Consider the following 24,989-nt stretch of genomic DNA (forward strand, 5'->3'; position numbering starts at 1 on the left):
TGTGTGTATGTCAGTATCTGTGTGTGTGCATGCCTGTGTGTATATGTCAGTATCTGTGTGTGTGCATGCCCGTGTGTATATGTCAGTATCTGTGTGTGTGCATGCCTGTGTGTATGTCAGTATCTGTGTGTGTGCATGCCTGTGTGTATATGTCAGTATCTGTGTGTGTGCATGCCCGTGTGTATATGTCAGTATCTGTGTGTGTGCATGCCTGTGTGTATGTCAGTATCTGTGTGTGTGCATGCCTGTGTGTATATGTCAGTATCTGTGTGTGTGCATGCCTGTGTGTGTATATGTCAGTATCTGTGTGTGTGCATGCCTGTGTGTGTATGTCAGTATCTGTGTGTGTGCATGCCTGTGTGTATATGTCAGTATCTGTATGTGTGCATGCCTGTGTGTGTATATGTCAGTATCTGTGTGTGTGCATGCCTGTGTGTGTATGTCAGTATCTGTATGTGTGCATGCCTGTGTGTGTATGTCAGTATCTGTGTGTGTGCATGCCTGTGTGTGTATATGTCAGTATCTGTGTGTGTGCATGCCTGTGTGTGTATGTCAGTATCTGTGTGTGTGCATGCCTGTGTGTGTATATGTCAGTATCTGTGTGTGTGCATGCCTGTGTGTGTATATGTCAGTATCTGTGTGTGTGCATGCCTGTGTGTGTATGTCAGTATCTGTGTGTGTGCATGCCTGTGTGTATGTCAGTATCTGTGTGTGTGCATGCCTGTGTGTATGTCAGTATCTGTGTGTGTGCATGCCTGTGTGTGTATGTCAGTATCTCTGTGTGTGCATGCCTGTGTGTATGTCAGTATCTGTGTGTGTGCATGCCTGTGTGTATATGTCAGTATCTGTGTGTGTGCATGCCTGTGTGTGTATGTCAGTATCTGTGTGTGTGCATGCCTGTGTGTATGTCAGTATCTGTGTGTGTGCATGCCTGTGTGTGTATATGTCAGTATCTGTGTGTGTGCATGCCTGTGTGTGTATGTCAGTATCTGTGTGTGTGCATGCCTGTGTGTATGTCAGTATCTGTGTGTGTGTGCATGCCTGTGTGATGTGGGAAGGCCATCTGTCTATCTGTTGCTTTCATTGGTTAATTAATAAAGAAACTGCTTGGCCTGATAGGTCAGAACATAGGTGAGTGGAGTAGATAGAATAGAATGCTGGGAAGAAGAGAAGTGAGGTCAGACACAATGGAGCCAGCCACCAGGTCAGACGTGCTGAATCTTTCCTGGTAAGCCACCACCTCGTGATGCTACACACATTAGTAGAAATGGGTTAATCAAGATGTGAGAATTAGCCAGTAAGAGGCTAGAGCTAATGGGCCAGGTAGTGTTTAAATGAATACAGTTTGTGTGTTGTTATTTCCGGGGCTAAGCTAGCCGTACGAGAGCCAGGCAGGACGAAAAGCAGGCCTGCCCGCAGCTCCTTCTACAAATGGCACCCAACGTGGGGCTTGAACCCATAATCCTGAGATTAAGAGTCTCATGCTCTACCGACGGTGTGTGTATGTCAGTATTTGGTGTGTGCATGTATGTCTGTGTGTGTGTGTGTACTCACACACATGCCAGCACCCACACATACCAAAGGACAACCTCCACTACTATTCCTAAGATGATGTCCACCTTGTATTTTGAGACAGGGTCTCTTATTGCCAAGCACACTAGCCAACTGGGCAGCACTGACTCCCTAGTGCTGGGATCATAAACTCAAGGACACCATTGGCTTTTTTCTCTTGACATAGTTTCTAGCGGGTCAAACTCAGGTCTCAGGCTTGCCAGCATCCCAGGCCGACACCTTCATGTTTCTATGGAGACTGTCCATCACTTTTTCATTTGAGGGAGTGGATGCTCTGTAGCGAGTCTCTCTCGGTTCCCAAACCACGACACAGAGGCTTATTAGTAACCATGAAATATTGGCCGAAAGCTTAGGCTTGTTTTTAGCTTTTTATTAAACCAATCTGAGTGACACATCCTCACAGTGTACACCAAGATTATTCCACAACAGTGCTCATCTGACAAGAGTCTGGAGAATGTCATGAGGCCTGGATCTTACCTGAACAATATATATATTTATGACTTTAAGAAAATATTCTTTAAATTCTTTCATATAATATATATGTATATCCATATATATTACCTACCATTCTACCTCTTTAAACCCATATGATCAGTTAGTAAATATCAAAAATGAGAATTAAGTAAGAGACTTACTTGACTATTTTTACAGTTTTGGTAATCTATAAGGTCTATAGATCCTTTTAGCATTAAAGAATTTACTGTGTGTGTGTGTGTGTGTGAGTGTGTGTGTGTGTGTGTGTGTGTGTGTGTGTGTGTGTGTCTCAGCACTCAAGTGGAGGTCAGAGGACATCTTTGGGGAGCTGGTTCTTTCTCCACATTGATCCCCGGCATTGAACTCAGGTGGTAGGGAGGGCAGTGTCTTCATCCCTGAGCCATCTCTTGTGTTCCCCTGGATTTCAGTTAAAGCAGAGAGAATTCTCACACCATCAAAACTAGAAACAAGGGCTAGAGAGATGGTTCTGTGGTTAAGAACACTGGCTGTTCCTCCAGCAAACTGGAGGTCAGTTCCCAGCAGCGTGTCCGGTGGCTCACAGGTGTCTGTAACTCCGGTTCAGTACATCAGCCGCTGCTAGGCTCTGCACACACATGCTGTGTGTGTGTGCACACACAGACTAGACATACACAACCTCATAGACACCTGATTGCTTTCCCTTGGGGCAGGAGTCGCTGGCTGAAAGTTAAGAGCCTCTGCTGAGGACAAGGAAGCTGTTGGACTAAATGACTCCATGGCTCCCAGACTGAAGGTCTCTAGCCAGCTTCCCTTCAAAGTGGCAGCTGAGGGACGTCTGAGTGCAAAGGGCACCCTAGTGGCCCTGCGCCCCCCTAGGGATCTCAGCTGCAGACAGACAGCTGTGAGGGTCTGGAGACGTGCTGGCTACAGGGAAAGTGTGGCAGATGGCTTCATCACTGATACTTCATTTGGAGCTGTGTAAAGAAATGTTTCTCTTTCAGACAAAGACCAGGCTCACAGCCTCTCAGCACAGGGCCCTGATAATTCCATTTCTGATTTGAGAAAGACTATTTATGGTGTGTTTTCTCTTTTCCTAACTATTTGATAACTTATTTTATTGAGGGTATGGGTTTCCTTTTCATTTTTCTGCTACTAGTGTAATCTTTATGAAAATACAGAAATTGTTTTTTGTTCTTTCTTTTTACTTCATTTCTGAAGGATTTTATGTTCCATTTTCAACACCAGAGGGAGTCTGTTAGAAAGAGTAAAATACCATATATTCAAATGGAAATTTCTATCTATATATTTCTATCAAAACCACCAAAACAAGGCCTAGTCTAGGAAGAAGCGATGATGATGTCATGGTCAGTAGATGGTGACGTCAGGGACAGTCGATGATGATGTCATGGTCAGTAGATGGTGGCATCAGGGACCATCGATGATGACATCAGTGACAGACTGTTGTAGGAAGACTCTTCCTGCAGCCTGAGTCTGAGCAGACTGGAGAAAGGGAGACCAGAGGCAGACCAGGCAAGATGTAGCACCAAGAAGAACGGCAGAGGACTGCCGAGACCATGGTGACAAGAAAGAATGTGAGGCAAGGAAGTTCCTGGAGTAAGGGCTGGGTCTGCGGGTCAGATCAACAGGTAAAGGTATTGTCTGTGGGCAAAGACTGAGGACCTGAGCTCTAGCCTGACGAGTCACTCGGTGGAAACTGAGTCCCTCGAGCTGCCCCAACCCCCCGCCATGAAACCCACAAATGATAGTGAGAAGGAGCTGTGGGCAGCCCTGGGTTTAACTCTAGAAAACTAACTTCCAAAGAAGGGAGGAAAAATACTCAAATAAATCTGGCAAATCTATGCTGCCATTAAGGGCAACCATCATTTTTTTTTCTTTGGAAGAGATGAAGAGGAGTGACCGGCAGCACCAGCCAGCACTTCTCTGGTTATTTGCAGTTTAAAGAAGAGTTTTGCATACCCAAGCATGTTCGGAACAATGGAAAACACAACAAAAATAGACAATCATTATGAAATGTATTTTTATAATAGATAAGTTACTGCATGTTTTTTTCATAAGACAAAAATCATAAGCATCAAGTAAACTTCAGTCTGAATATTCACTGAATGGAAAGAACTCAACTTCTCTATCTTTCCCACTAATTATACACTCATTTGTAAACTAAATATTCCCAAACAGCTTTCAACTCATAGCTAAGCTAATCTACTAACTCGCCCAGTGGGAAGGAGCAGCTGAACATATTGCAAGCAAGAATGTTTAAAATTGAAAAGCAGAGGAGGGAGTCAGCTATGGGGCTCACATTTGCAATTCCTGCATATGGAAGGCTGAGACAGGAGGATGACCACAGGTTCAAGCCAGTCTGAGCTACATAATGAGTGCTGAGCCTCCATGGGCTTTACGTAAGATGTGTGTAAAGGGGAGAAGGAGAGAGAGAAAAGGGAAATAAAACAGCTAGCAGCCGGACAGTGGCTCACACCTTAATCCCAGCACTAGGGAGGCAGATGTAGGTGCATCTGAGCTCAAGGCTAGTCTAGCCTACAGTGCTGGCTGCAGGACAGCCAGGCTACACAAAGAAGCCCTGTCTTGAAAAGCTACACATGAAACACAACTAAACCCCAGCAGCACAAAGGCTTAAGAGACAGGGGCTCCTAAAGTTATTCCACAGGAAGCAGAAACACAGCAAAGCAAAGGGAAGGACGAAGCAGCGCATTTTAAAAGATTCGGCTCAGTAGGTATAGAGGGCCTGTAATCACAACACTCAGAAGGCTGAGGCAGGAGGATTGCAAGTTTGAGGACAGCCTAGGCCAAGCAGGGATAACACAAATCACGAAGAAACGTTAACCAGGAAGAAGAATTTTATTTTATGTGGAAAAAATGCTATCATCCATGATAAAGCATGATACTTATCTTAATACATAAAATAAACTATAAGCTTGATTAATCAGTGACTAACATATCACTATATTATGACATGTCAAGATCATCTATGCATACACACACATTTACACACAGAAGTCTGTTCTCTTCAACAGATGCTCTTCACTTTAGACACTCGTGGCTACGCTGAAACCAATTACAGACTAGTCCTTTAGACACTCGGGGCTATGCTGAAACCAATTACAGACTAGTCCTTTAGACACTCGGGGCTATGCTGAAACTAATTACAGACTAGTCCTTTAGACACTCGTGGCTATGCTGAAACTAATTACAGACTAAGTCCTTTAGACACTCGGGGCTATGCTGAAACCAATTACAGACTAGTCCTTGAAGAAATCTCAATTCCAAAGAACAGAAATAATTCAACCCATATTTCTTCCACAATTAAAGACACAAGTTTAAAATGGAGGCATCAACCACTTTAAACAAAGAATTCTTCTCCAAGTATTGGGTCAAAAATAAAATAAACAGACTACTTATTTGAAAGAGGAAATAACATTTAACAAGTCTGATATGCTTTCCACAAATTCTTATTTAGAAATAATTATCTAGCTCTGTTTGTGTCATTTCTAAAAGAAAAGTTTTAAAAAGATACTTATAGCTCATGTTCCAACCCGAAAGGACCATTTAGTACATAGAGTGTATGGAAATCAGAGTCCAAAAGGCCGCTACTAATGATGACAACTAAAAAGATATCTATTAAAACGTTTTTCTGACCAAACAAGATTTTACTAAGAGATTTATGGACTTTGAAAATGTAAAAACGCTCTGTTCCTAAGAGGATGGTTACATATAAATCATTCTTTTATCTGTAATTATGAATATAGTGATAAATACCTAACTATTTCTCCAAAACCACATGTAAATGTGTACTGTAAAACTTTTTATCTTAGTACTTTATAGCTACAAAGGTTAGATGCCATATGGTTTATAAACAGTAATAAACCATACAATATTAGCTATAGTCAATTCCATGTAGCCAGCTGGTTCTTACACAATACTTGCATTGACTTTTGCTAAATTTTTAGAGGTGGCCCACCAACCGAGCACTGCTGCTGAGACATGAGTATAGCTCCATGAGTTACATTATATTCATTTTCCCCAATATTACATCCATTACATCATAGAAGGGTTAGGTGACCTGAGACATGAGTATAGCTCCATGAGTTACATTATATTCATTTTCCCCAATATTACATCCATTACATCACAGAAGGGTTAGGTGACCTGAGACATGAGTATAGCTCCACGAGTTACATTATATTCATTTTTCTCTAACATTACATCACAGAAGAGTTAGGTGAGCTGAGAATGCATGACCAGAATGTACACACCTGTCAATAGCACGAGAGGTTTTGTTGCTGAATCAGGTCATTTTAAGGGATTGAAAGGAAAAAAAAATGCCTCAATTTCTGTGCTAGTTACAACGTGCTGACTGCAGGCAAGACAAACTTTTAAGTTTGATCTGCTTTATAAATTGCCTTTTCCATCAGTGTGAGTCTAAACAATTGCCAAAACAATAATTCCAGTCTTAGTTGGAAAATGGCAAACACGTCAGCCCCTTCTAAGCTCCTGGGGAAGAGTCGCGGAGCAGCAGCTGGGCGGGGTGCAGTGGCTATGAAAACCCCAGAGACGTGGGCAAAGTTATGCGTAGACATACTAAGAACGAGTGTGTTTTAAGTACGTATTGCCTGTTGGATGATAAGCTATTACCGACGGAGAATGTCAACCGTGGCTAGTGGGCTACACAGAAACAAGATCTGGACCACACAGGTCACACTTTTTTGACCTCCAGTTTGACTGATTGCTTCTTTCATTACTAAAATCAATCCTAAATTGATTATATGCCTGGGTTTTAAAAATACAGGAATAAGAAGTGAAAAACTGCTAAGTGCCTGGCTGGGTGATGAGCCCCTGTATGTTAGTGTCTGGAGGAGTTCCGAAAGGAAGGGTTTGCTAACTGACTGAAACGGAAGTGCGGTGCCAACGCCTGGGGCTTGCCCATTCGTGGAAGACAGAGCAAGAAGAAAGAAAATTGCCACCAAGAATCTTTTTCTGTTTAAATTTTCCAAATGTCTTGTTGTTCGTTTTCAAAGGATTTCAAAAAGATACAGTTTCACAACGGTTTGTGGGGTGTCCTCCCAACGTCACATCTGAACATCGCCCTAGGACCAGACACAGTACCTGGTTAGTCTTCCCACAGGAAGCACAGAGAACAAGCAGATAAGAAAACTGTGCGTAAACTGAAGACCCTGCCGGAGATGGCGCTTCCAGTGCCTCGCCAGAGATGCCTGGCTAAGGAGAGCAGCCGCCACCCTCCAGTCAAAACTCAGCAGAGCAAGCTCGCTGAAGGGGACGCGGAGTGCCTGGAACAGGGACAACAGTCTGGGGAGCAGGCACGTTGGAGTTCTGTTACAGAGAGATCTCAGACACTAGAAAGGAAGTTGGGGGTCAGGCTCCAGAGCCCAGGAAGGGAAGGAGAAAGTCAGGAAGGTCTATCTCAAGCCACTGGGTACGCTGCTACAAAAGCGGCAAAGTCACTGGCTGAAACAGAAGGCCAGTGGTCAGCCGTGCCTGCTCAGGAAGGACAGCACATACGCAGGCTCGGGGACCGGAAAGCAGCTGTCCCCTCAGCATGCCGCCATGGCTGGGTGCCGATGATGGGGGACTATCTCCGAAGTCAACCAGAACAAGCCAAAGTCTAGTACTCAATATTTCAGTGTGACACGAATTATACACCCAGTGCCAGTCAGAGGACGAGGATCACGTGTTCACGGCCAGCCTGAAGTCACACGTGAGACCACATTTCCGTCTAACAGCCACATTACCTGGGCAGGAGTCGCATTGTCCTGTTGGTGATCGCTGTGTTGGACAGGTTCAGAAACAGGACGCCAGGGCAGCCCTCGGAAATGTGTCTCATTGATTCATCCTGCATGACAAAAGAAGACAGAAAACTGTGTCAAACCCTCGGAGGCTTCTCATCTCTCTTCCCGTCCCAGAAAAACATTCACATATAACTTGGCCCTTCATATTCTTTGATACTACTTCAAATAAAAGGCAGAAACTAGTCATTCTGTTTGAAGCTTCACTGCTCTCATTTTTTCTAGAAATAAAACTTCATTACATCACATGGCATTTTTTATTAAAAGGTGAACACCTGCAAATGCCGGTATGTGATACAAATATCACAGGGTGACTTTCGGCTGCCCAGATATAAAAGTGTGGTAGCAAACTGGCGTATTTTAAAGTTATTCTGAAAGACGGGAATAGTGAACTCTCTCTAACAACTAGATTTCATTAAATGAAGGCCACGTTGAGCCAAGGCATGTCATCTGTCCGTGTGACTAAATCACTATGGTTCTGAGAATGATACATTTAAAAGCTAAATAACTCTAAGATGGACTCAGTATCTATATTAGAAAAACAAAATGTGGTGTTTTGAAAGAAAATGACCCCCCCCATAGGGAGGAGCACTATTAGGAGGTGTGGCTTTATTGGAGTAGGTGTGGCCTTGTTGGAGGAAGTGTGTCACTGTGAGGACAGGCTTTGAAATCTCCTATGCTCGAGCTACACCCATTAGCACAGTTCACTTCCTGTTGGCTGAGGATCAAGAGGTAGAACTCTCAGCTCCTTCTCCAGCACCAGGTCTGCCTGCTGTGGCCATGCCCCACCGTGATGACAATGGACAAAACCTCTGAAACTCTAAGCCAACCCAATAAATGTTTCCTTTTATAAGAGTTGCTGTGGTCATGGTGTCTCTTCACAGCAAAAGACACCCTGACTGAGCTATAAACTACAGACAATACACAAGGGGTTTTGAGGGCACAAGATCCGGTGTTGGGATGGGAGTTGGAGAGAGAAGTTGAAGTGAGTGAGGCTAACATGAGACGGAGAGGCAATGGTGTCAAACAATGGTCTTGAACTGAAGCTGAAAAAGACCAGGTGAGTGTCAAGTGTTGATAGCAATGAGCTACCCTGCATATAAAAAATATAGAAAATACAATAACTGTCGACATAATGGTGCATGCCTATAACCCCAGCACTGGGAAGACAGAGGCAGGAATCATTTAACCTCAAGTTCAATGATAACCTGGGCTACATAATGAGTTTCGGCCCAGCTTGAGCTACAGACTGAGACTCTGTAAAAACAAAAGACAAGAGAGAAGAAGGGAACAGAAATAGAGTTAACAATAGGTTTTTATCTATTCAGTGAATCTCCCTAGAATACCACCAGGTATCAGCTAGGTTTAAATACCCATGCATGGAGCACATACAGGACACCCCGTCCAGAAAGGGATAGCCAGCCCACTACTATCTGGAGGAGGTGGATTATCACGAGCTTCCAAATGTGGTTCGAAGAATCCAGATGGGCAGGACAGCTGAGGGGTAGCAATAATTGACCTTCAGTGACATCGGGGTCAGTTTAACATTCTGTTCTTCACTGTTTCCAGGATGTATGCATATTTATCCTAACAAAACCCCGGGACATGGTAGCGGGTGGTTGGTCACCCAGTGAGTGACTCCCTGGGCAGCCAATCCTATCTTAAACAGGACCCAGGGGGTCTTCACAGGGAATCCTCTGGTCAGCACTTCATGTGGGCAAGCGGGGCCTTTGGAAAGCACCGCGGTCTCAGCACTGCGCTCAAGCGATCAGTAATCTTTCCGGTCATTTAAGCACCAAGTGTAGGGTCCTGAGGGGTGTAGACAAATGCAGCAGGTACAGTACAAGCTTCCCTCGGAAAGCAAAGACGGCCATCCCCACATACAGCGCCATACTTTAGCAGGTGCACAGCTTGTCTCTGAAAATGTTCGGTGTGCCGGTCACTGTGCTGGGGATAGAAGGGAGGTGGCAAGGCCGGTGACAGAACTGGCTCAGCCACCCTTAGGGAGGCCACAGGAGAGTGGGGCCAAGAGGAGGATAGTGGGTGCTCTGTGTGCAGTGGGCCAGCAGCCCCTTCTCTGCCTTCACCCCAACAACCCAGACCACTCCCATCCTCAGTCCTTAAGAGAATGCAAGGCTCAACACTGAAATGTTTGAACATAAAATGCAACACCGTCTGAGCATGCTCAATGGTTCATGAATTTGCCTATGACACATAAGACTCGAATTCTTCAGTGCGATATATTTTACAAGACAAGACTGCATATAGCCAAGCTCTTTGAATGAGTGTTACCCCATCTTTAAATGTAAGCCTGTCTCCCAGCCTGTTTCTTGGAAGGGGAAACAACAGTAAAATGGGGCTGGATAAAATTACTAGCCCTTTATAGATCCCAAACTTGGACAAGACTTTGATGTTCACAGACTCCACACAGATGGACAAATTCAAGGAATGCAAGTTTGTATTCATATGCAGAACTAATACTCCCCAAGGCAAGAACTGAAAATTAACTCACATTAAAATTCCTTCTAACACCTAATGGGATAGCTTTAAAAATCCATAGATTTTAAAAAATATCCATAGAAAGAATGAATCCATTTCACAACAACCGCTTTTTAATGCTCATCGTATGTTTGAAGAACATACTAGCAGAGACTTGCATCTCTCCTGATGAAGGAGCCCTTTGCACTTGGCTGGGAGAGGAAGAGCCCAATCAGAGAGACTTTTTTTCTCTCATGGGTTCTACGGCCCGTCTGTCTGTTCCTTGCTTTCTTGGGGATGCTCCTGAACATAAATTAGCAGTTTGTTGTGTTGAGGCATGAGCCTCCGAGAAGAGGGTTGACTGACCAAGCCGAGAGCGGTGGCCTGGTGGGTGGGAAGCAGACCTCTAAGCCACAGGCTCTCACTCTGTGTGAGGACAAAGGAGCTGAAGTGTTCCAAGGCTCTCAGCGCTTTCAGGTTTATACTTTATTTGCTCATAAAATGTCTTCCACCTCTGGGGAAAATGAATGCTCTGCTCTGAGAGGATAAACTTCATGGAAAATATGAGAAGGGGGTTTTCAAAGTGTTCCTTGTTCTAAAAAGGAGCTACAATGTAAACATGAATATAAGAGTAGAAAGTAGAAGCGCTGAGGGACTCAGGCCACAGTGCTAATCTGGGAGAGACGTAAATTCATCCTGTCAGAAAGAAGTAGAATTGCAAGGTGCTAAGGAGTCGGGACAAAACAGGAGGTGATTTCATGGATGTGACTTCTCTGAAGGATAAGAAAATGTTCTAAAATATTGGGGCTATGGTTTCATAACTTTATGTGTCTACCATGGATTATTAAAATGTTCACTTTGAGTAAATGGTAACATCAATTTGTTTTTATTTCTACAACACCATTTTTTAAAAGTTACTTTTTCTAAAGTGTATGGAAAACCCAGTGTAGATGAAGTGTGCTTCAGAGGAGGAACGAAAGTAGCCAGGCTGCAGCTGTGGGGAGTGGGAGGGGAAAAGCCCTCATTCAGTCAGACAGACAGAAAAACCGGTCCAAGGGTCCATGAAATGGCATTTGAGGAGGAGTAACCATGACGACAAGGCATGTTGCTGTGCGCAGTGTTGGAGGGATGCTGAGGGGCCAATTTAAGGCATCTTGTCACCTTTGCCAAGGGCCTTGGCCTCTGGCTGGTACCGGTGTGAGCTGAGGGTCACTGCACAGCCAGACTGTCCTTCTGCCCTCTGTGTCCCCAGGACCTTGTTCCCTTGCTTGGGTAGACTGTCTCCATCGGCTCCTATATACCCTATAATGGCATTAGATATTAAATGTTGGTGAACCTTGTGTTTTCAAGCTAAGTCTTGCCCCCAGGTACTTCTCATCACCAGCCTTTACCCCCCAGTCCGCTGTTGGTTTTGAAACAGGCCCTCAACAAGCTACCCAGACTCACCCTGAAGCACTCACACAGTTCAGGCAGCCTTTGAACTTGCAAACATTCCATCTGGCCTCCTGAGTAGCCAAGATTACACTCTTGTCCCACTAGACCAGAAGGCCCATCAAGGCTTAGAGGAAATGACAGAGATACTGAGCCTTACTGAACCACAAACCCCACTCGAGGGTGAGGGCAAGGGCAAGGCAGGAAACAAAAGCAGGTGGGGTGGCACACACCTTCAACCCCAGCACCTAAGAGGCAAAGGCTGGTGGACTCTCTTTGCTTGAGGACAGCCTGGCCTACATGGTGAGACAATAGTGCATGAGCAGGACCACTGGAACTCGCTGTGCAGAGGGAGGCTGCAGCTGCAGAGTCTCCAAGGGGCACCAATGCTAACATGGTTTGATTTTTTCTCCAGGGGTGTATGGACGGTGGAAGATGTAGTGGGTTGGTCAGACCTGCTTGTAGAAAGGGTATTGTGTGCTCACAGTACGGAAAACAGATTTGGGGTAGAGAGAAAGACAAGGGGTCAGGGCCAGGGAGGAGGAATCTGGGGTTATGTGCTCATTTCTGTCTTCTTTGGTCTAGTTACTAATAGCCATAAAGCCACCAGAATCAGCCTATAAACCTTGTCTCATATACATGTGCATGAAATATAAACACAGCTCATGTTTATGTAACCACGAAAGAGTCTCCATTCGCCAGAGGCCCCAACGTTGAGCACATACCCACAAGATTAATGGCAGCATTGTGCAGAGGGGGGAAATGTTTTTGCCAATGTTTAATATAGTTTTTTCCACACTCAGCCCCAAATGCACACAAAGTATGTGCTCTGCCCACTGGTTCTCCCGTGTGAGAAGTGCAGACCTACATAAACCACAGTAGAAAACTGTCTTACTCACTGTGAGGGACTTGCAGTCTGAGAGGTTCAGCTCTTGCAGGTTTTTACAGTGGCCTAAATCAAACAAGCAGATGTCACTAAGCAACACACTGCAAGCATGTGGTCTTTCACCCTACATTCAACGCAGCACTTTCCTTAGAAGGTAAATAGAAACCTGGGCAAGAAATGTGGGCTCAGGTGTGGGCTTCTCTGCTCGGGCCAATGGCTTCTTTAAAAACTCATATATACGTGTGCTTATTATATCTGCTTATTTGTGGGGTATAAGAAGAAGATAGAAAGAAAAAACCCACTATTTTGATTTTAAAAAATACTATATACTTGGGGCTTTTAGCTTGAAAGTACTTGAGGAAAATAAATTTGATTGTTTTGTTAGTTTGGGTTTTGATTTTGTGACTTCTTGGTGCATGGTTTTTAATTTTTGTGAATGTGTGCTTTGTGTGGTACACGGATGTGTGTATCCATGCATGTATTTGTGTGTTTCTGTGTGTTAGACACATGTGTGTATCCATGCATGTGAATGTGTGCTTCTGTGTGGTACACGGATGTGTGTATTCATGCATGTGAATGTGTGCTTCTGTGTGGTACACAGATGTGTGTATCCATGCATGTGAATATGTGCTTCTGTGTGGTACACAGATGTGTGTATCCATGCGTGTGAATGTGTGCTTCTGTGTGGTACACAGATGTGTGTATCCATGAGTGTGAATGTGTGCTTCTGTGTGATACACGGATGTGTGTACCCATGCATGTGAATGTGTGCTTCTGTGTGGTTCATGGATGTGTGTATCCATGTGTGTGAATGTGTGCTTCTGTGTGATACACGGATGTGTGTATCCATGCGTCTGAATGTGTGCTTCTGTGTGGTACACAGATGTGTGTATCCATGTGTGTGATTGTGTGCTTCTGTGTGGTACACAGATGTGTGTATCCATGCGTGTGAATGTGTGCTTCTGTGTGATACACGGATGTGTGTATCCATGCATGTATTTGTGTGCTTCTGTGTGGTACACGGATGTGTGTATCCATGCATGTGAATGTGTGCTTCTGTGTGGTACACAGATGTGTGTATCCATGCGTGTGAATGTGTGCTTCTGTGTGGTACACAGATGTGTGTATCCATGCGTGTGAATGTGTGCTTCTGTGTGATACACGGATGTGTGTATCCATGCATGTATTTGTGTGCTTCTGTGTGGTACACAGATGTGTGTATCCATGTGTGTGAATGTGTGCTTCTGTGTGGTACACGGATGTGTGTATCCATGTGTGTGATTGTGTGCTTCTGTGTGGTACACAGATGTGTGTATCCATGCATGTATTTGTGTGCTTCTGTGTGATACACAGATGTGTGTATCCACTGACATACTAAGCCATCTCCCAGACCTATCTTTAAGCTTCAGTTTTAAGATATTATATCTATTTTTACATGTATACAGAAATTAACAGGACTACACCTTGAGCACCTGCATCTCTGCCACCTGGAATATAATCTGCATTTTATACTGGTTTTATTGCATGCTCACTCACCCATCTCTCAACTGGTCCTGCATTCTGCCTTATTTTTTGATGCATTTCAAAGCATGTTGCAAATACTAGCATGCTTCCTCCCCATAATGCATAATGATTGAAATAAACTATTCGTTGTGACTTCTAAAGTTATATTGACATAGAAATTACACTAAATTACAGAAAAATGGAGGTTGAGAAAAGTCATGTGCCTTGATAGCCCTTGTAATACTGACATCGCATGGCTCGGGGAAGATGAAACGGTTACTTGGACAGCTAAACAGCACTTAGGGGAGACACATGAATGATGGCCATGAGTACTGCCTGACCCAAAGCAGTGGGAAGGCATTCTAGGTGGGCGGGGCCCCATGAACCGGGGAAACTGCAGGTAAGGATGGCCCTGGCGCTCAGTCCAGAATGACTGACAGATGACACACGACTGGCCTCATGACCGTGCCTGCCACTCATAACAGACATGTTACTCGTTATAAACAGACTCTTGGTATTCCTGCCTTTGCTAATAGTAGCCTCCGTCCCGAGTGACAGATACAAACAAGAAACGTTCCCAGAGTATCTTTACGAAAGGTTGAACAGTTCCTGAAGCAGGTCTGGGCTAGGACTAGCTCAGCTGGAGAAGGGCCAGCCTGGCACATTCACTACATCACCGTAAGTAAGCAGGGTAGCGCACGCCCGCAAGCCCCAGCACCCTGGAGGGGAGAGGAGGACCAAAGGTTCAGGCTCATTCTGGGCTACATAGTGACCCCGTCTCAAAAGGAAAGAAAATGCAGATCTTAGGAATCACCAGTAGAGGCCCAGAAATAACATTAGTTTGTGTGTGGTAAATCTTTAGGATAGAATAGCTACCATATTTTAAAAAAAAAATTGTCAGGGAAACACAGTTGCAGTACAGTGGGAATCTGATTTCTAGTTAAGGAAACTGGACAGAACAGTGTACAAAACAAAATGTTTGCTTAAACAGAGGCTGATGAACACGGAAAAGAAAAGCAAAACAGGGAAGACAGAAGGAAATACTTGGGACGGGAGCAACACAGAAGCCTTCACGTCACCTTCTCAGATGGCGCGTCTGAGACCAGACCTGTATGGGTCGATGACAGTGCCATTGACTCTGAACATTTCCTGGTCTAAATTCAACATGGGCGGTTGAATGATCACGAGCACATGACTGCTCCTGGGTATGGCTGGGGAGAAAGGTTACCATTGGTATGAGAGAGAGCACAGCCAGACTGAACATGGCCGGCAGAAGAGATGAGGAACACAGGTTCGCATGTTGCCAGGCTGAGTCCACACAGTCGAGAGCTTCCCACAGTCCAGGCACTGAGCCCCTTTCATCATAAGCCCCATTTTAAAGACTCTGAACTGAGGTGGGATACAATCGGGCAGAACAAGGGCCTTGATTCAGATCTAGGGCCAAGCATATGTTTATGAACCAAGGTAGGCAAGCGAAGGGGGAAGCAGGTTCTACAACACTGTTCGTCCACTAAACTAGAAGGTTCAGACAAAATGAAATAAGCTGCTGTTTCTGTCATACATTGCTCAGGATGATTCTTAACTGTTTCCCTTCCTTCATTCCTTCCTTCCTTCCTTCCTTCCTTCCTTCCTTCCTTCCTTCCTTCCTTCCTTCCTTCCTTCCTTCCTTCCTGTTCCTCCTTTCTGTCCAACCTAGGAACGCTGCACAGCCCAGCAGAAACTTACTGTTCCTGACCTGAGCTTGTCGAAGCTACCCAAACTTGGATTTCAAAGGAAGACTCTCTCGTTCTACCTGCCTGGTGCCTGGGGCCAGCTAGCCGTCAGAATGCGCACGAACACAGTGGCCATCGTGATTCTTCTCTGCTTCTGCAGAGCTGCTGAGTCCCGCAGGACCGGACCTGGCACTTTGAGAAGCCAGGTCAATCCCAGCCGCAGCGACAGCCGGGCAGGTGGCGGCAGGAGAGGCGGCCCAGTCAAACGCTATGCACCAGGTCTTCCCTGTGATATATACACGTATCTCCATGAGAAATACCTAGACTGCCAAGAAAGAAAGTTAGTTTACGTGTTACCCGACTGGCCTCAAGACTTGCTGCACATGCTGTTAGCGAGAAACAAAATCCGTGTGTTGAAAAACAACGCGTTCTCTAAGTTTAAGAGGCTGAAGAGCCTGGACTTGCAACAGAATGAGATCTCCAAAATTGAGAGCGAGGCATTCTTTGGCTTGAATAAGCTCACCACCCTCTTGCTGCAGCACAACCAGCTCAAGGTGCTGACAGAGGAGGTGTTCATTTACACCCCGCTCCTGAGCTACCTGCGTCTCTATGACAACCCTTGGCAGTGCACCTGCGAGCTAGACACGCTCGTTGCGATGCTGCAGGTCCCACGGAACCGGAATCTGGGCAACTACGCCAAGTGTGAAAGCCCACCAGCACTGAAGAATAAAAAGTTGCTGCAGCTGAAGCCTGATGAGCTGTGCATCGAACAGGAGAGTGAGCAGCCGGACCCCAAGCCCCAAGTATCAGGGAGACCCCCTGTCATCAGGCCCGAGGCCGACTCCACCCTGTGCCACCATTACGTGTTTCCCATACAAACCCTGGACTGCAGGCGGAAAGGTGCGTGCGTGCGTGCGTGCGTGGGCCTCTCCCTCTCTGGTTTCTGCAGGCTGTTATCTAGTCCCGCCCCCTCCCTACATCCCGTGGTGCCCGGAGAGGTCAGGTAGCACTGTCCAACAACAATCAACTCTGTGAAGTCCTAGTCAAGGCAGCTGGTAACCAGGAAGCGAAGGAGGTAAGGCTCCTGGCTAGCATGTGCCAAACCCTGGGTTCGACCCCCAGAGCCACTAACTGGGCGGAGTGGCACACGCCTGTAATCCCGGCCCTTGAGAAGTAAAGACAAGAGGGTGGTACAAAGTTCAAAATCTTCCTTGACTACCCAGTGAGTTCGAGGATAGCCTGGGCTCCGTGAGACGTGGCTCCAAAACACACACCCCTAAAAAATTCACAAAACAAAGCATAAGCAAAGGAAAACAAATTCAAGGTCATTCTCAGTTACCTGGGAGGCTGTAGACCAGCCTGGATTTCATGACACCCTGTCTCAAAATCAGTCCAAGTCCCAGCACCTATACCAGGTGCTCACGAGTACCCATAACCCTGACTCCAGGGGAGTTCAATGCCTCTGGCACCCATGGGTACCCATCCACATGTGTCATACACACACAAAGAAATAAGTAAATAAATATTTACATAAGGCAAACAACAAGACCAGCCATGAGAACTGATTATTCTCAGCGCAGCACAGGCCATGGGGAAGCACCGAGGTAAAGGCCTGCAGAGCGGCTACAGAGGCTTCCCTACTCCAGCCGCTTTAGTCCTAAGGTTTTCATGAGCCCTGAGAGAACCAGGCATCTTACTTCTTCCCAGGCTATGCAGAGTGAACAGAAGTGAGTCATTTACAGTCCTTAATCTCGGCTGTATGATATCCCCCCAACAATGAGCAAAGTTCTTATTGGGTCTTTTTTCCCATGAAACATCTCTCTTTTTCTCTTGGCAAGCATCAGCTATAAAACATATTTTATTGCTTTCCTTTTCCAACTTATTGTTGCCTAAATATAATCTTCCAAAAATACCCCACAAATTAATCTTCTTTGCTCCACAACTGCAGTGAACCAATGTAAAGTTTCATTACACACAAATTTAGCTCATAGAACACTGATCAGAACATTAAAGGACAACCCACGCCCCTCTAACAGTTAGTGACTATGTAACATTCAGAGCCCATATTTTCATTTTGAAGTGTTTAATTTTTATGCAGTAGTAATTCTATGTGTCTATGAGACAGTGTGGTATTTTAATTCGTGACGATGATGGCTAGCACCCAATCAGAATGTTACCGTCCATTACTGTGGACAGGCATCACTTGTAGCACCCAATCAGAATGTTACCGTCCATTACTGTGGACAGGCATCGCTTGTAGCACCCAATCAGAATGTTACCGTCCATTACTGTGGACAGGCATCGCTTGTAGCACCCAATCAGAATGTTACCGTCCATTACTGTGGACAGGCATCGCTTGTAGCACCCAATCAGAATGTTACCGTCCATTACTGTGGACAGGCATCGCTTGTGCTGCAAACATCGATATCCTCTCCGCTGGCTATGGTCTAGCGCAGCACAGCGGTCCCTCTATCTGTTCACTGCCTTCTCTCCACCCCCAACACCGGGCAGAGCCTCTAACTCTAGACTATAAAATAAAGACTAATTACATCTTTTCATAATTAAGTACAAAAGCCTTTCACTGTGGCTTACATAAACCTAACAATCCCATTCCTCGTTTAGTTTTCATTTTTGTCTTAGAAGTTCATTCCTATAGGATAAACCTATCAAACTCTTTATTTAAAGCCCAGCACTGGGCAATGGGTGAGAACGTCTGAGCTGCCTTTCTTTGCTTTGTAAAGCAGTAACCTAAGCAACTCTAACAACAGAGATGCACAGCAGTGGGAAATCGTGGCTAGAATTCAAATATGACAGCCCTAATCTTATCTAATTTCACTGCTTTGTTCGATAAATGGATAACAAATCTCTAATACGAAAGTAACAAAAGCTCAGTAATGTTCATTTCTAGGCCCCTGCTGGAGTGCATCCGTGCCCTTGATGAGACTTAAAGCATGCCATCGAGCGGGGAGCTAGCGGTGACATTGGTGAATGAGAGCCACTCCCTCACTGCCTGTGGTGAAAGACATGGTCACTTGGTCCTCACGGCTCTAAAGCAGTGTGGCCATAATCGACATGATCAATGTCACGTCGTAAACGACAGAGCTGGGTATAGAGAAGCTGTCCTCGGAAGGTCACGTGGGCAGTAGGAATCCACCATTCAAGCCATAACCACCATGCAATGCCATCTCTTTCCTTCGAGATGGGATGCATTCACTAGACCAAGAATTCACTCAGGCCTCCCGATGCTAAAGCCTCCTCCTGAGCTACACAAGAAAACCACGTGGTGAATGAAAGCAGGGAGCCTGGGTGTAGCTCCTCCCTGGGAGGAAATTCAGCCTTCCCAACAGCGCAGCAGTGATGCAGATAATCCACGCAGGGTACTAACTCGAGCCAGTTCAACCACATAGACCTCAAAGATCCCTATTTTCTGCCCTAAACATCTGACAGGAAAAAATAGCTTTATTCACTGGGTGACAGGAACTCTGCCAACAAACTCAGCCCTCCAAAGGGAATGTGTGTGGGATTAGTTGGAAGGCACACTGTGCCATATTGGCGTGACTGGATTTGCCAAGAACACCAACTGCGTGCTCTAAACTACTTCTAGCTCTGCATTTACCAAAATAATTTGCCAACTTTACTTTGAGGGCTGGGAAGGTTATATAGGTAAATGGCCTCCAGGTGCTTCTGATGTTAGGGCCACAATACTGTCCCCTGATTTCAATAATAATTAAGAAACTTAATTCCTAATAAACAAGCTCATGTATGTCTCTTTAACGACCACCAACTCTTCAAATTAGTTCTGAGGTTGCTGACAACCAAAAGTCTACTACATGGGAAAAATGATGTGGAGAAAATTTCTCAGTTTCCTCTTTATGGTAAGGCTTGGTTGAAAGAGCTCGTAAGAGCAGACTGTAAATACAAGGTCCAGTGAGGTGTCTTACCAAGGACGTGGCCCCAGCCACACTCAGAGGAGAGCAGGAGCTTCCCGGTTCAAGTCACATGGCAAGTTCAAAGCCAGACCCTATCTTAAACCTCCTCCCCCGACTCCAGAATATTTTGATCAGCGGTAAATGTGAAACACGGGTGCCATGTGGTACCCAGTCTAGAAATGAGGACATTGGTGAAGTTTGCTTTGGCATGAGGAAGTGTGTATTCGTCTGTTCTCTATCAAAAGCACACATTTTGCATCAAATTTGTAAATCTCATTCATGTTCAAGGCAAAAGAAGGAGTTGCTTTTCCTCATCACCACTGCCAATGAGATTTCCCTGCTTGTTTCTAGGTCATGGTAGGAAAACTTGCATTTCCTGCTGCTTGGGGATGCTATTTTTATCCAGGGGTTTGCTGACAATTCCAAAGTTGATCCTATAATTCATACTGCTTACACTGGGCTTCAAGGTGTTTTTATTGCCATTTTTTCCCTACTGATCTGTGGCTAACCTGCTTCAGCTTGTCTTACGGGTCCTTCTGTCATGTATCCTCACATCTGATCCGGAGGCAAGCTCTGGCCAATAGGCTTCCTAGAACTGAGGATGTCCTGGCTCTGGTGACAAGGACCCAACACGCCCTAGAGGACACCGTTAGCTCTTCCTCCCAGCATGTGTGTGTTACAGGCGGGGATTCTAGACAGGTGGACAATATACATAAGATGGGAGGCTAGCACCTACAGACAATGGGGCAATAGTGACATAGGTTGAAATTGTGACCCTGTAACTATGGGCGAATGATCTAACTTCTCTGTTCACCCATTTCCACATCTTCTCATTTAATTAATTTTATTAATAGTACCCAGATCAGGAACACAGATAGTGAGTGAGAGTCCAACAAAAGAGTTCCAGGAAGTCAGACTCGATGCAGTGCACTGTGGAATCTAGAATGGGCGTCCACCACCATCCCAGACGGAAACATAGATCAGTCAGAAAGCGCTTGCCACGGAAGCATGGGGTCCTGAGTTCAGTCCTCAGCAGCCATGAAAACACTGGGTATGGCTGTACACGCCCAGGATCCTAGCTCCAGGGAATCACTGTCCCGCAGCCCAGGCTAAGCAGTGACCCCGGGTCCTAGTGAGAGACCCTGTCTCCAAACAGAAACTGTGGACACCTCCTAAGGAAGAACAGCTGAGCGTGACTTCTGGCCTTCACGGGCATGAGTGTGTACACCCAGAGATTATGAACACACACAAACACACATGCACACAAAAGCCATGCGATCTGGGCCACTGAGAGGAAAGCCAAAACTAGGTCCAAGTCACCGTGACTGTAAATAGACCTGGGGCTAGGAAATCGCAGGTTTAATTAATAGCTCATTGGAACTCTTCACAATTCAACTATTCTGTACCCAAAAGGGCAGTGTGGATAAGTGAACAACACTGCCTCTCGTAAATGTGTTTTACAGTTTCTGGTTCTAAGAATTTCTGTTTTCTCAAAAAGCCCTTGGGCTACCCTACTCTGCAGACATCAGTCAGTCTGGCCGGTTGCTTCCGATTTTCCTCCATGAGAACCAGTTGCTTTCCCTCCATAGGCTACAGCTGCCCTGATTAAAACTAACCCAGGCCTCTTCAGTCTTGCTAAAAGCCGAGAGGAAGGGCAAGGATCCCCCATAACATAATGTAGGTGTGATTAACCATTTTTGACAAGCATGATTTAAATATAGAAACACAAATGTAGAGTTACGGTGAGCTCTGGTCTCCTATTGCTCCTCCTGGTGGCTGCTGGCTCTTCCTGAGCTTCTTTTCTGGTACTGCCAGAGCAGGAAGCTTTGGGGGTGCTGGAGGGAGCTCCATCACAAGGACTTGGGAGTTATGTGGGCGAGAAGGGAGTCGGGTTGACAAAGCAAGCATGAATTTCAGCTTCTAAGGAAAGCAGACGTAAGGTACAGTGTCTCCTTTCTCTGTATTAGTTTTTCTTTTTTAGATTTCAGTTTACATATGCTCAGCCAGGAACTGAAAATATTAAGTAGAAAATTCTAGAAATAAACCACTTGTAAGGCTTTAGCAATTTATTAACGCAAACTTGTAATTGCTCCATTCTCCTGTGTGATATTGTGGCTGATCCCTCGTTGTTCCTACTTCACACAGTAATCGTGGCCACAAGTGTGTGCGCGTGGGGTTTGGTGACACAGTCTTTGGCATCCCCTGGGAGCCTTGGGATGTCTCCCCTGAGTGATAGGGGCTGTGGCCATGGTTGGAAAGATCAGGAAGGTCAAGAGTGTGGTGTTTACGAGAGTGGAGCTGAGATCACTTGCTGGCAGAGGACAGTTGAAATGATGGATAGTGTGAAGCTCTAACAGGAAGGCAGCTACTGCCAGTGGAGACAGTGATGGCTCCTTAGGACAGAAAGAACAAGGAGGGAACTGCAGCCTCACTGACGGCTCCCCTAGCCCCAACCGATGGCAGTCCACTATTAAGGGAAGCCAACCTGCAGGGAGCCTCTGAAGCGGAGACCATGGAGGAATGCTGCTCACTGGCTTGCTTTCCCTGGCTTGCTCAGTTGGCTTTTTCAGCCACCCAGGACTGTCTGTCTGGAGAGGCACCACCCACAGTTTGTTGGGCCCCTTCCACATCAACCATTAATCAAGAAAATGTTCCACAGACATGCAGGTAGACCAACCTTGTGGGAGCAATTGCCCATTTAAGGCCCACCTCCCGGGTGACTCTAGTTGGTGTAGAGGTGACAAAAACTGGCCAGGACACTCTCTTCTCACTTTCTACTTGGTCTTACTCTGTAGCTCTCTGCTGGCCTGACACTCACTATGTGTCCTACGCGGGCCTCAAATCTGCAGCAATCTTCCTGCCCCCGCCTCCCACATGCACTACCAGGCCCAGCCTTTGCCTTTTGAGTGTTTCCTGAAGGGCACTCTGGGCCACCAAGATGGAGTCCTTTTGCTCCCCAAATGACTCAGCAGCCTTAGCTGTGACCTGTGGGGACTTCCTCTTCTTCATTTTCTACCTCCACAGCCAGGGAGTTTCTGGGACCCCTCCCCCGCCTTCTGGTGTCTCCTCCCCCCCCCCCCGGCCCCGCCAAGCTGGGGTTCAGCTTCACAAGTTTAATACAAAATACAAGTCAGAAAACTGTAACCTACACACTCTTCGTCTTTCCAGAGTTGAGGAAGGTTCCGAGCAACATCCCTCCAGACATCGTCAAACTTGACATGTCTTACAACAAGATCAGCCAGCTGCGGCCCAAGGAGTTTGAAGACGTTCACGAACTAAAGAAGTTAAACCTGAGCAGCAATGGCATTGAATTCATAGATCCTGGTAAGTCCCAGTGCGTGGCTGCCTTCAAGTGGCCGGCAGCTGTGCTCTGAGTTTTCTTCTGTGGCAACAGCTATAGTAAACACCATTTAGGGCACACAAACAAACAAAAACTGAGTTCAGAAAATATGAGCTTTAATTAACCATGATACTTCAAATGGGACTTGTTCGGCACTCAGAAGTATGTGCCAAAATATTGCTTTACAAAGCGTGTACTACAGTCAGTCATCCCTGGGTGTCTGGGGTCATTGTTCCAAGACTCTTCTTAGACACCAAAACCCCCTTTGTAAAATGACGTGTACACTCCCATTTATACTTTAATTATTCACTTACTGACAACACTTAGAATAGCAGAAGTGCTAGATAAGCTATATTGTGTAAGGAATAATCTCAAAGTCCAGTGAGTACATGGCATATTCGGAACAGATAGAATTTTTCAGCTATTTTTAATCTGTGGTTGGTTGAATCTGCAAACATAGAATCTGACAGATGCATGTCACTGACTACATAGTACTAACAATATTTACTCCATCAATCCCAGTAACAAAAGCATTGTAGAATAGATATGTACGCACAGTGGGGGTGGAAGGATTCTCACAGTGCAGCCCAGACTGACCTTAACTTCTTGTTCTCCTGCCCTGGTTCCTCGGGTGCTCCTACTACAGGTGCTGCACACTTCCTACACAGGTGCACACTTTCACACCTGGCTCCTCAGGTGTTCCTATTACAGGTACACACTTCCTACACAGGTGCACACTATCACACCTGGCTCCTCAGGTGTTCCTATTACAGGTGCACACTTCCTGCACAGGTGCGCACTATCACACCTGGCTCCTCAGGTGTTCCTATTACAGGTGCACACTTCCTGCACAGGTACACACTATCATACCTGGCTCCTCAGGTGTTCTTATTACAGGTACACACTTCCTGCACAGGTGCACACTATCACACCTGGCTCCTCAGGCGCTCCTACACAGGTGCACACTATCACACCTGGCTTCTCAGGTGCTCCTATGAATACAATTGTTTCTCCTATGTAAAAAATGAACTAGACCAATTACTTTTGTGTCTGTGTGCACTTGTTCATGCGTGTGTGTATTTGTTCATGTGCAGGTATGCATGTGTGTACTTGTCCACGAGTGGGTATGCATGTGTGTACTTGTCCACGAGTGGGTATGCATGTGTGTACTTGTCCACGTGTGGGTGTGTATGTGTGTACTTGTCCACGTGTGGGTGTGCATGTGTGTACTTGTCCACGTGTGGGTGTGCATGTGTGTACTTGTCCACGTGTGGGTGTGCATGTGTGTACTTGTCCACGTGTGGGTGTGCATGTGTGTACTTGTCCACGTGTGGGTGTGCATGTCTGTAATTGTCCACGAGTGGGTATGCATGTGTGTACTTGTCCACGTGTGGGTATGCATGTGTGTACTTGTCCACGTGTGGGTGTGCATGTCTGTAATTGTCCACGAGTGGGTGTGCATGTGTGTACTTGTCCACGTGTGGGTATGTATTGTGTACTTGTCTGATGGAGGAAGGTCATTGGTTAAATAAAAAGAAACTGCTTGGTCCTCATTGGTTAGAAGATAGGTGGGAGGAGTAAACAGAACAGAATGCTGGGAGGAAGAGGAAGTGAGCTCAGACTTCACAGCTCTCCTCTTGGGAGCAGACGCCTCAGAGAGACGCCATGCTCCCAGCTCCCGGGAAGATGCACGCGATGAAGCTCTGACCCAGGATGGACATAGGCTAGAATCTTCCCGGTAAGCGCACCTAGCTGTGCTACATAGAATATTAGAAATGGGCTAGTCCAGGTGCGAGAGCTAGCCTAGAAGAGGCTAGATAGAAATGAGCCAAGCAGTAATTAAAAGAA

At 45.8% G+C, this 24,989-nt stretch overlaps 2 protein-coding genes across 3 annotated transcripts in view; one reads left to right on the plus strand and one right to left on the minus strand.

Annotated features, from left to right (window-relative positions):
* The window catches only part of Fbxl13 (F-box and leucine rich repeat protein 13), a 142,853-nt gene that overhangs the window by 66,479 nt on the left and 51,385 nt on the right, over window positions 1-24,989 (minus strand). The window contains exons 10-11 of the mRNA XM_075956319.1: window positions 12,671-12,723; window positions 7,809-7,909 (exon numbers count right to left, since the gene is read on the minus strand). Of these exons, the coding sequence (XP_075812434.1) occupies window positions 7,809-7,909; window positions 12,671-12,723 (154 nt within the window). The remainder of the gene's footprint in view (window positions 1-7,808; window positions 7,910-12,670; window positions 12,724-24,989) is intronic.
* Window positions 1-24,989, plus strand: part of Lrrc17 (leucine rich repeat containing 17) — a 30,926-nt gene that overhangs the window by 1,960 nt on the left and 3,977 nt on the right. For both annotated transcript variants that reach the window (XM_075956320.1, XM_075956321.1), the window contains exons 2-3: window positions 15,857-16,772; window positions 22,970-23,125. In XM_075956320.1, coding sequence (XP_075812435.1) covers window positions 15,986-16,772; window positions 22,970-23,125 — 943 coding nt within the window. In that variant the 5' untranslated portion in view covers window positions 15,857-15,985. The remainder of the gene's footprint in view (window positions 1-15,856; window positions 16,773-22,969; window positions 23,126-24,989) is intronic.

The sequence above is a fragment of the Microtus pennsylvanicus genome, chromosome 22 (assembly GCF_037038515.1).
Source record: "Microtus pennsylvanicus isolate mMicPen1 chromosome 22, mMicPen1.hap1, whole genome shotgun sequence".
NCBI classification, from domain to species: Eukaryota; Metazoa; Chordata; class Mammalia; order Rodentia; family Cricetidae; genus Microtus; species Microtus pennsylvanicus.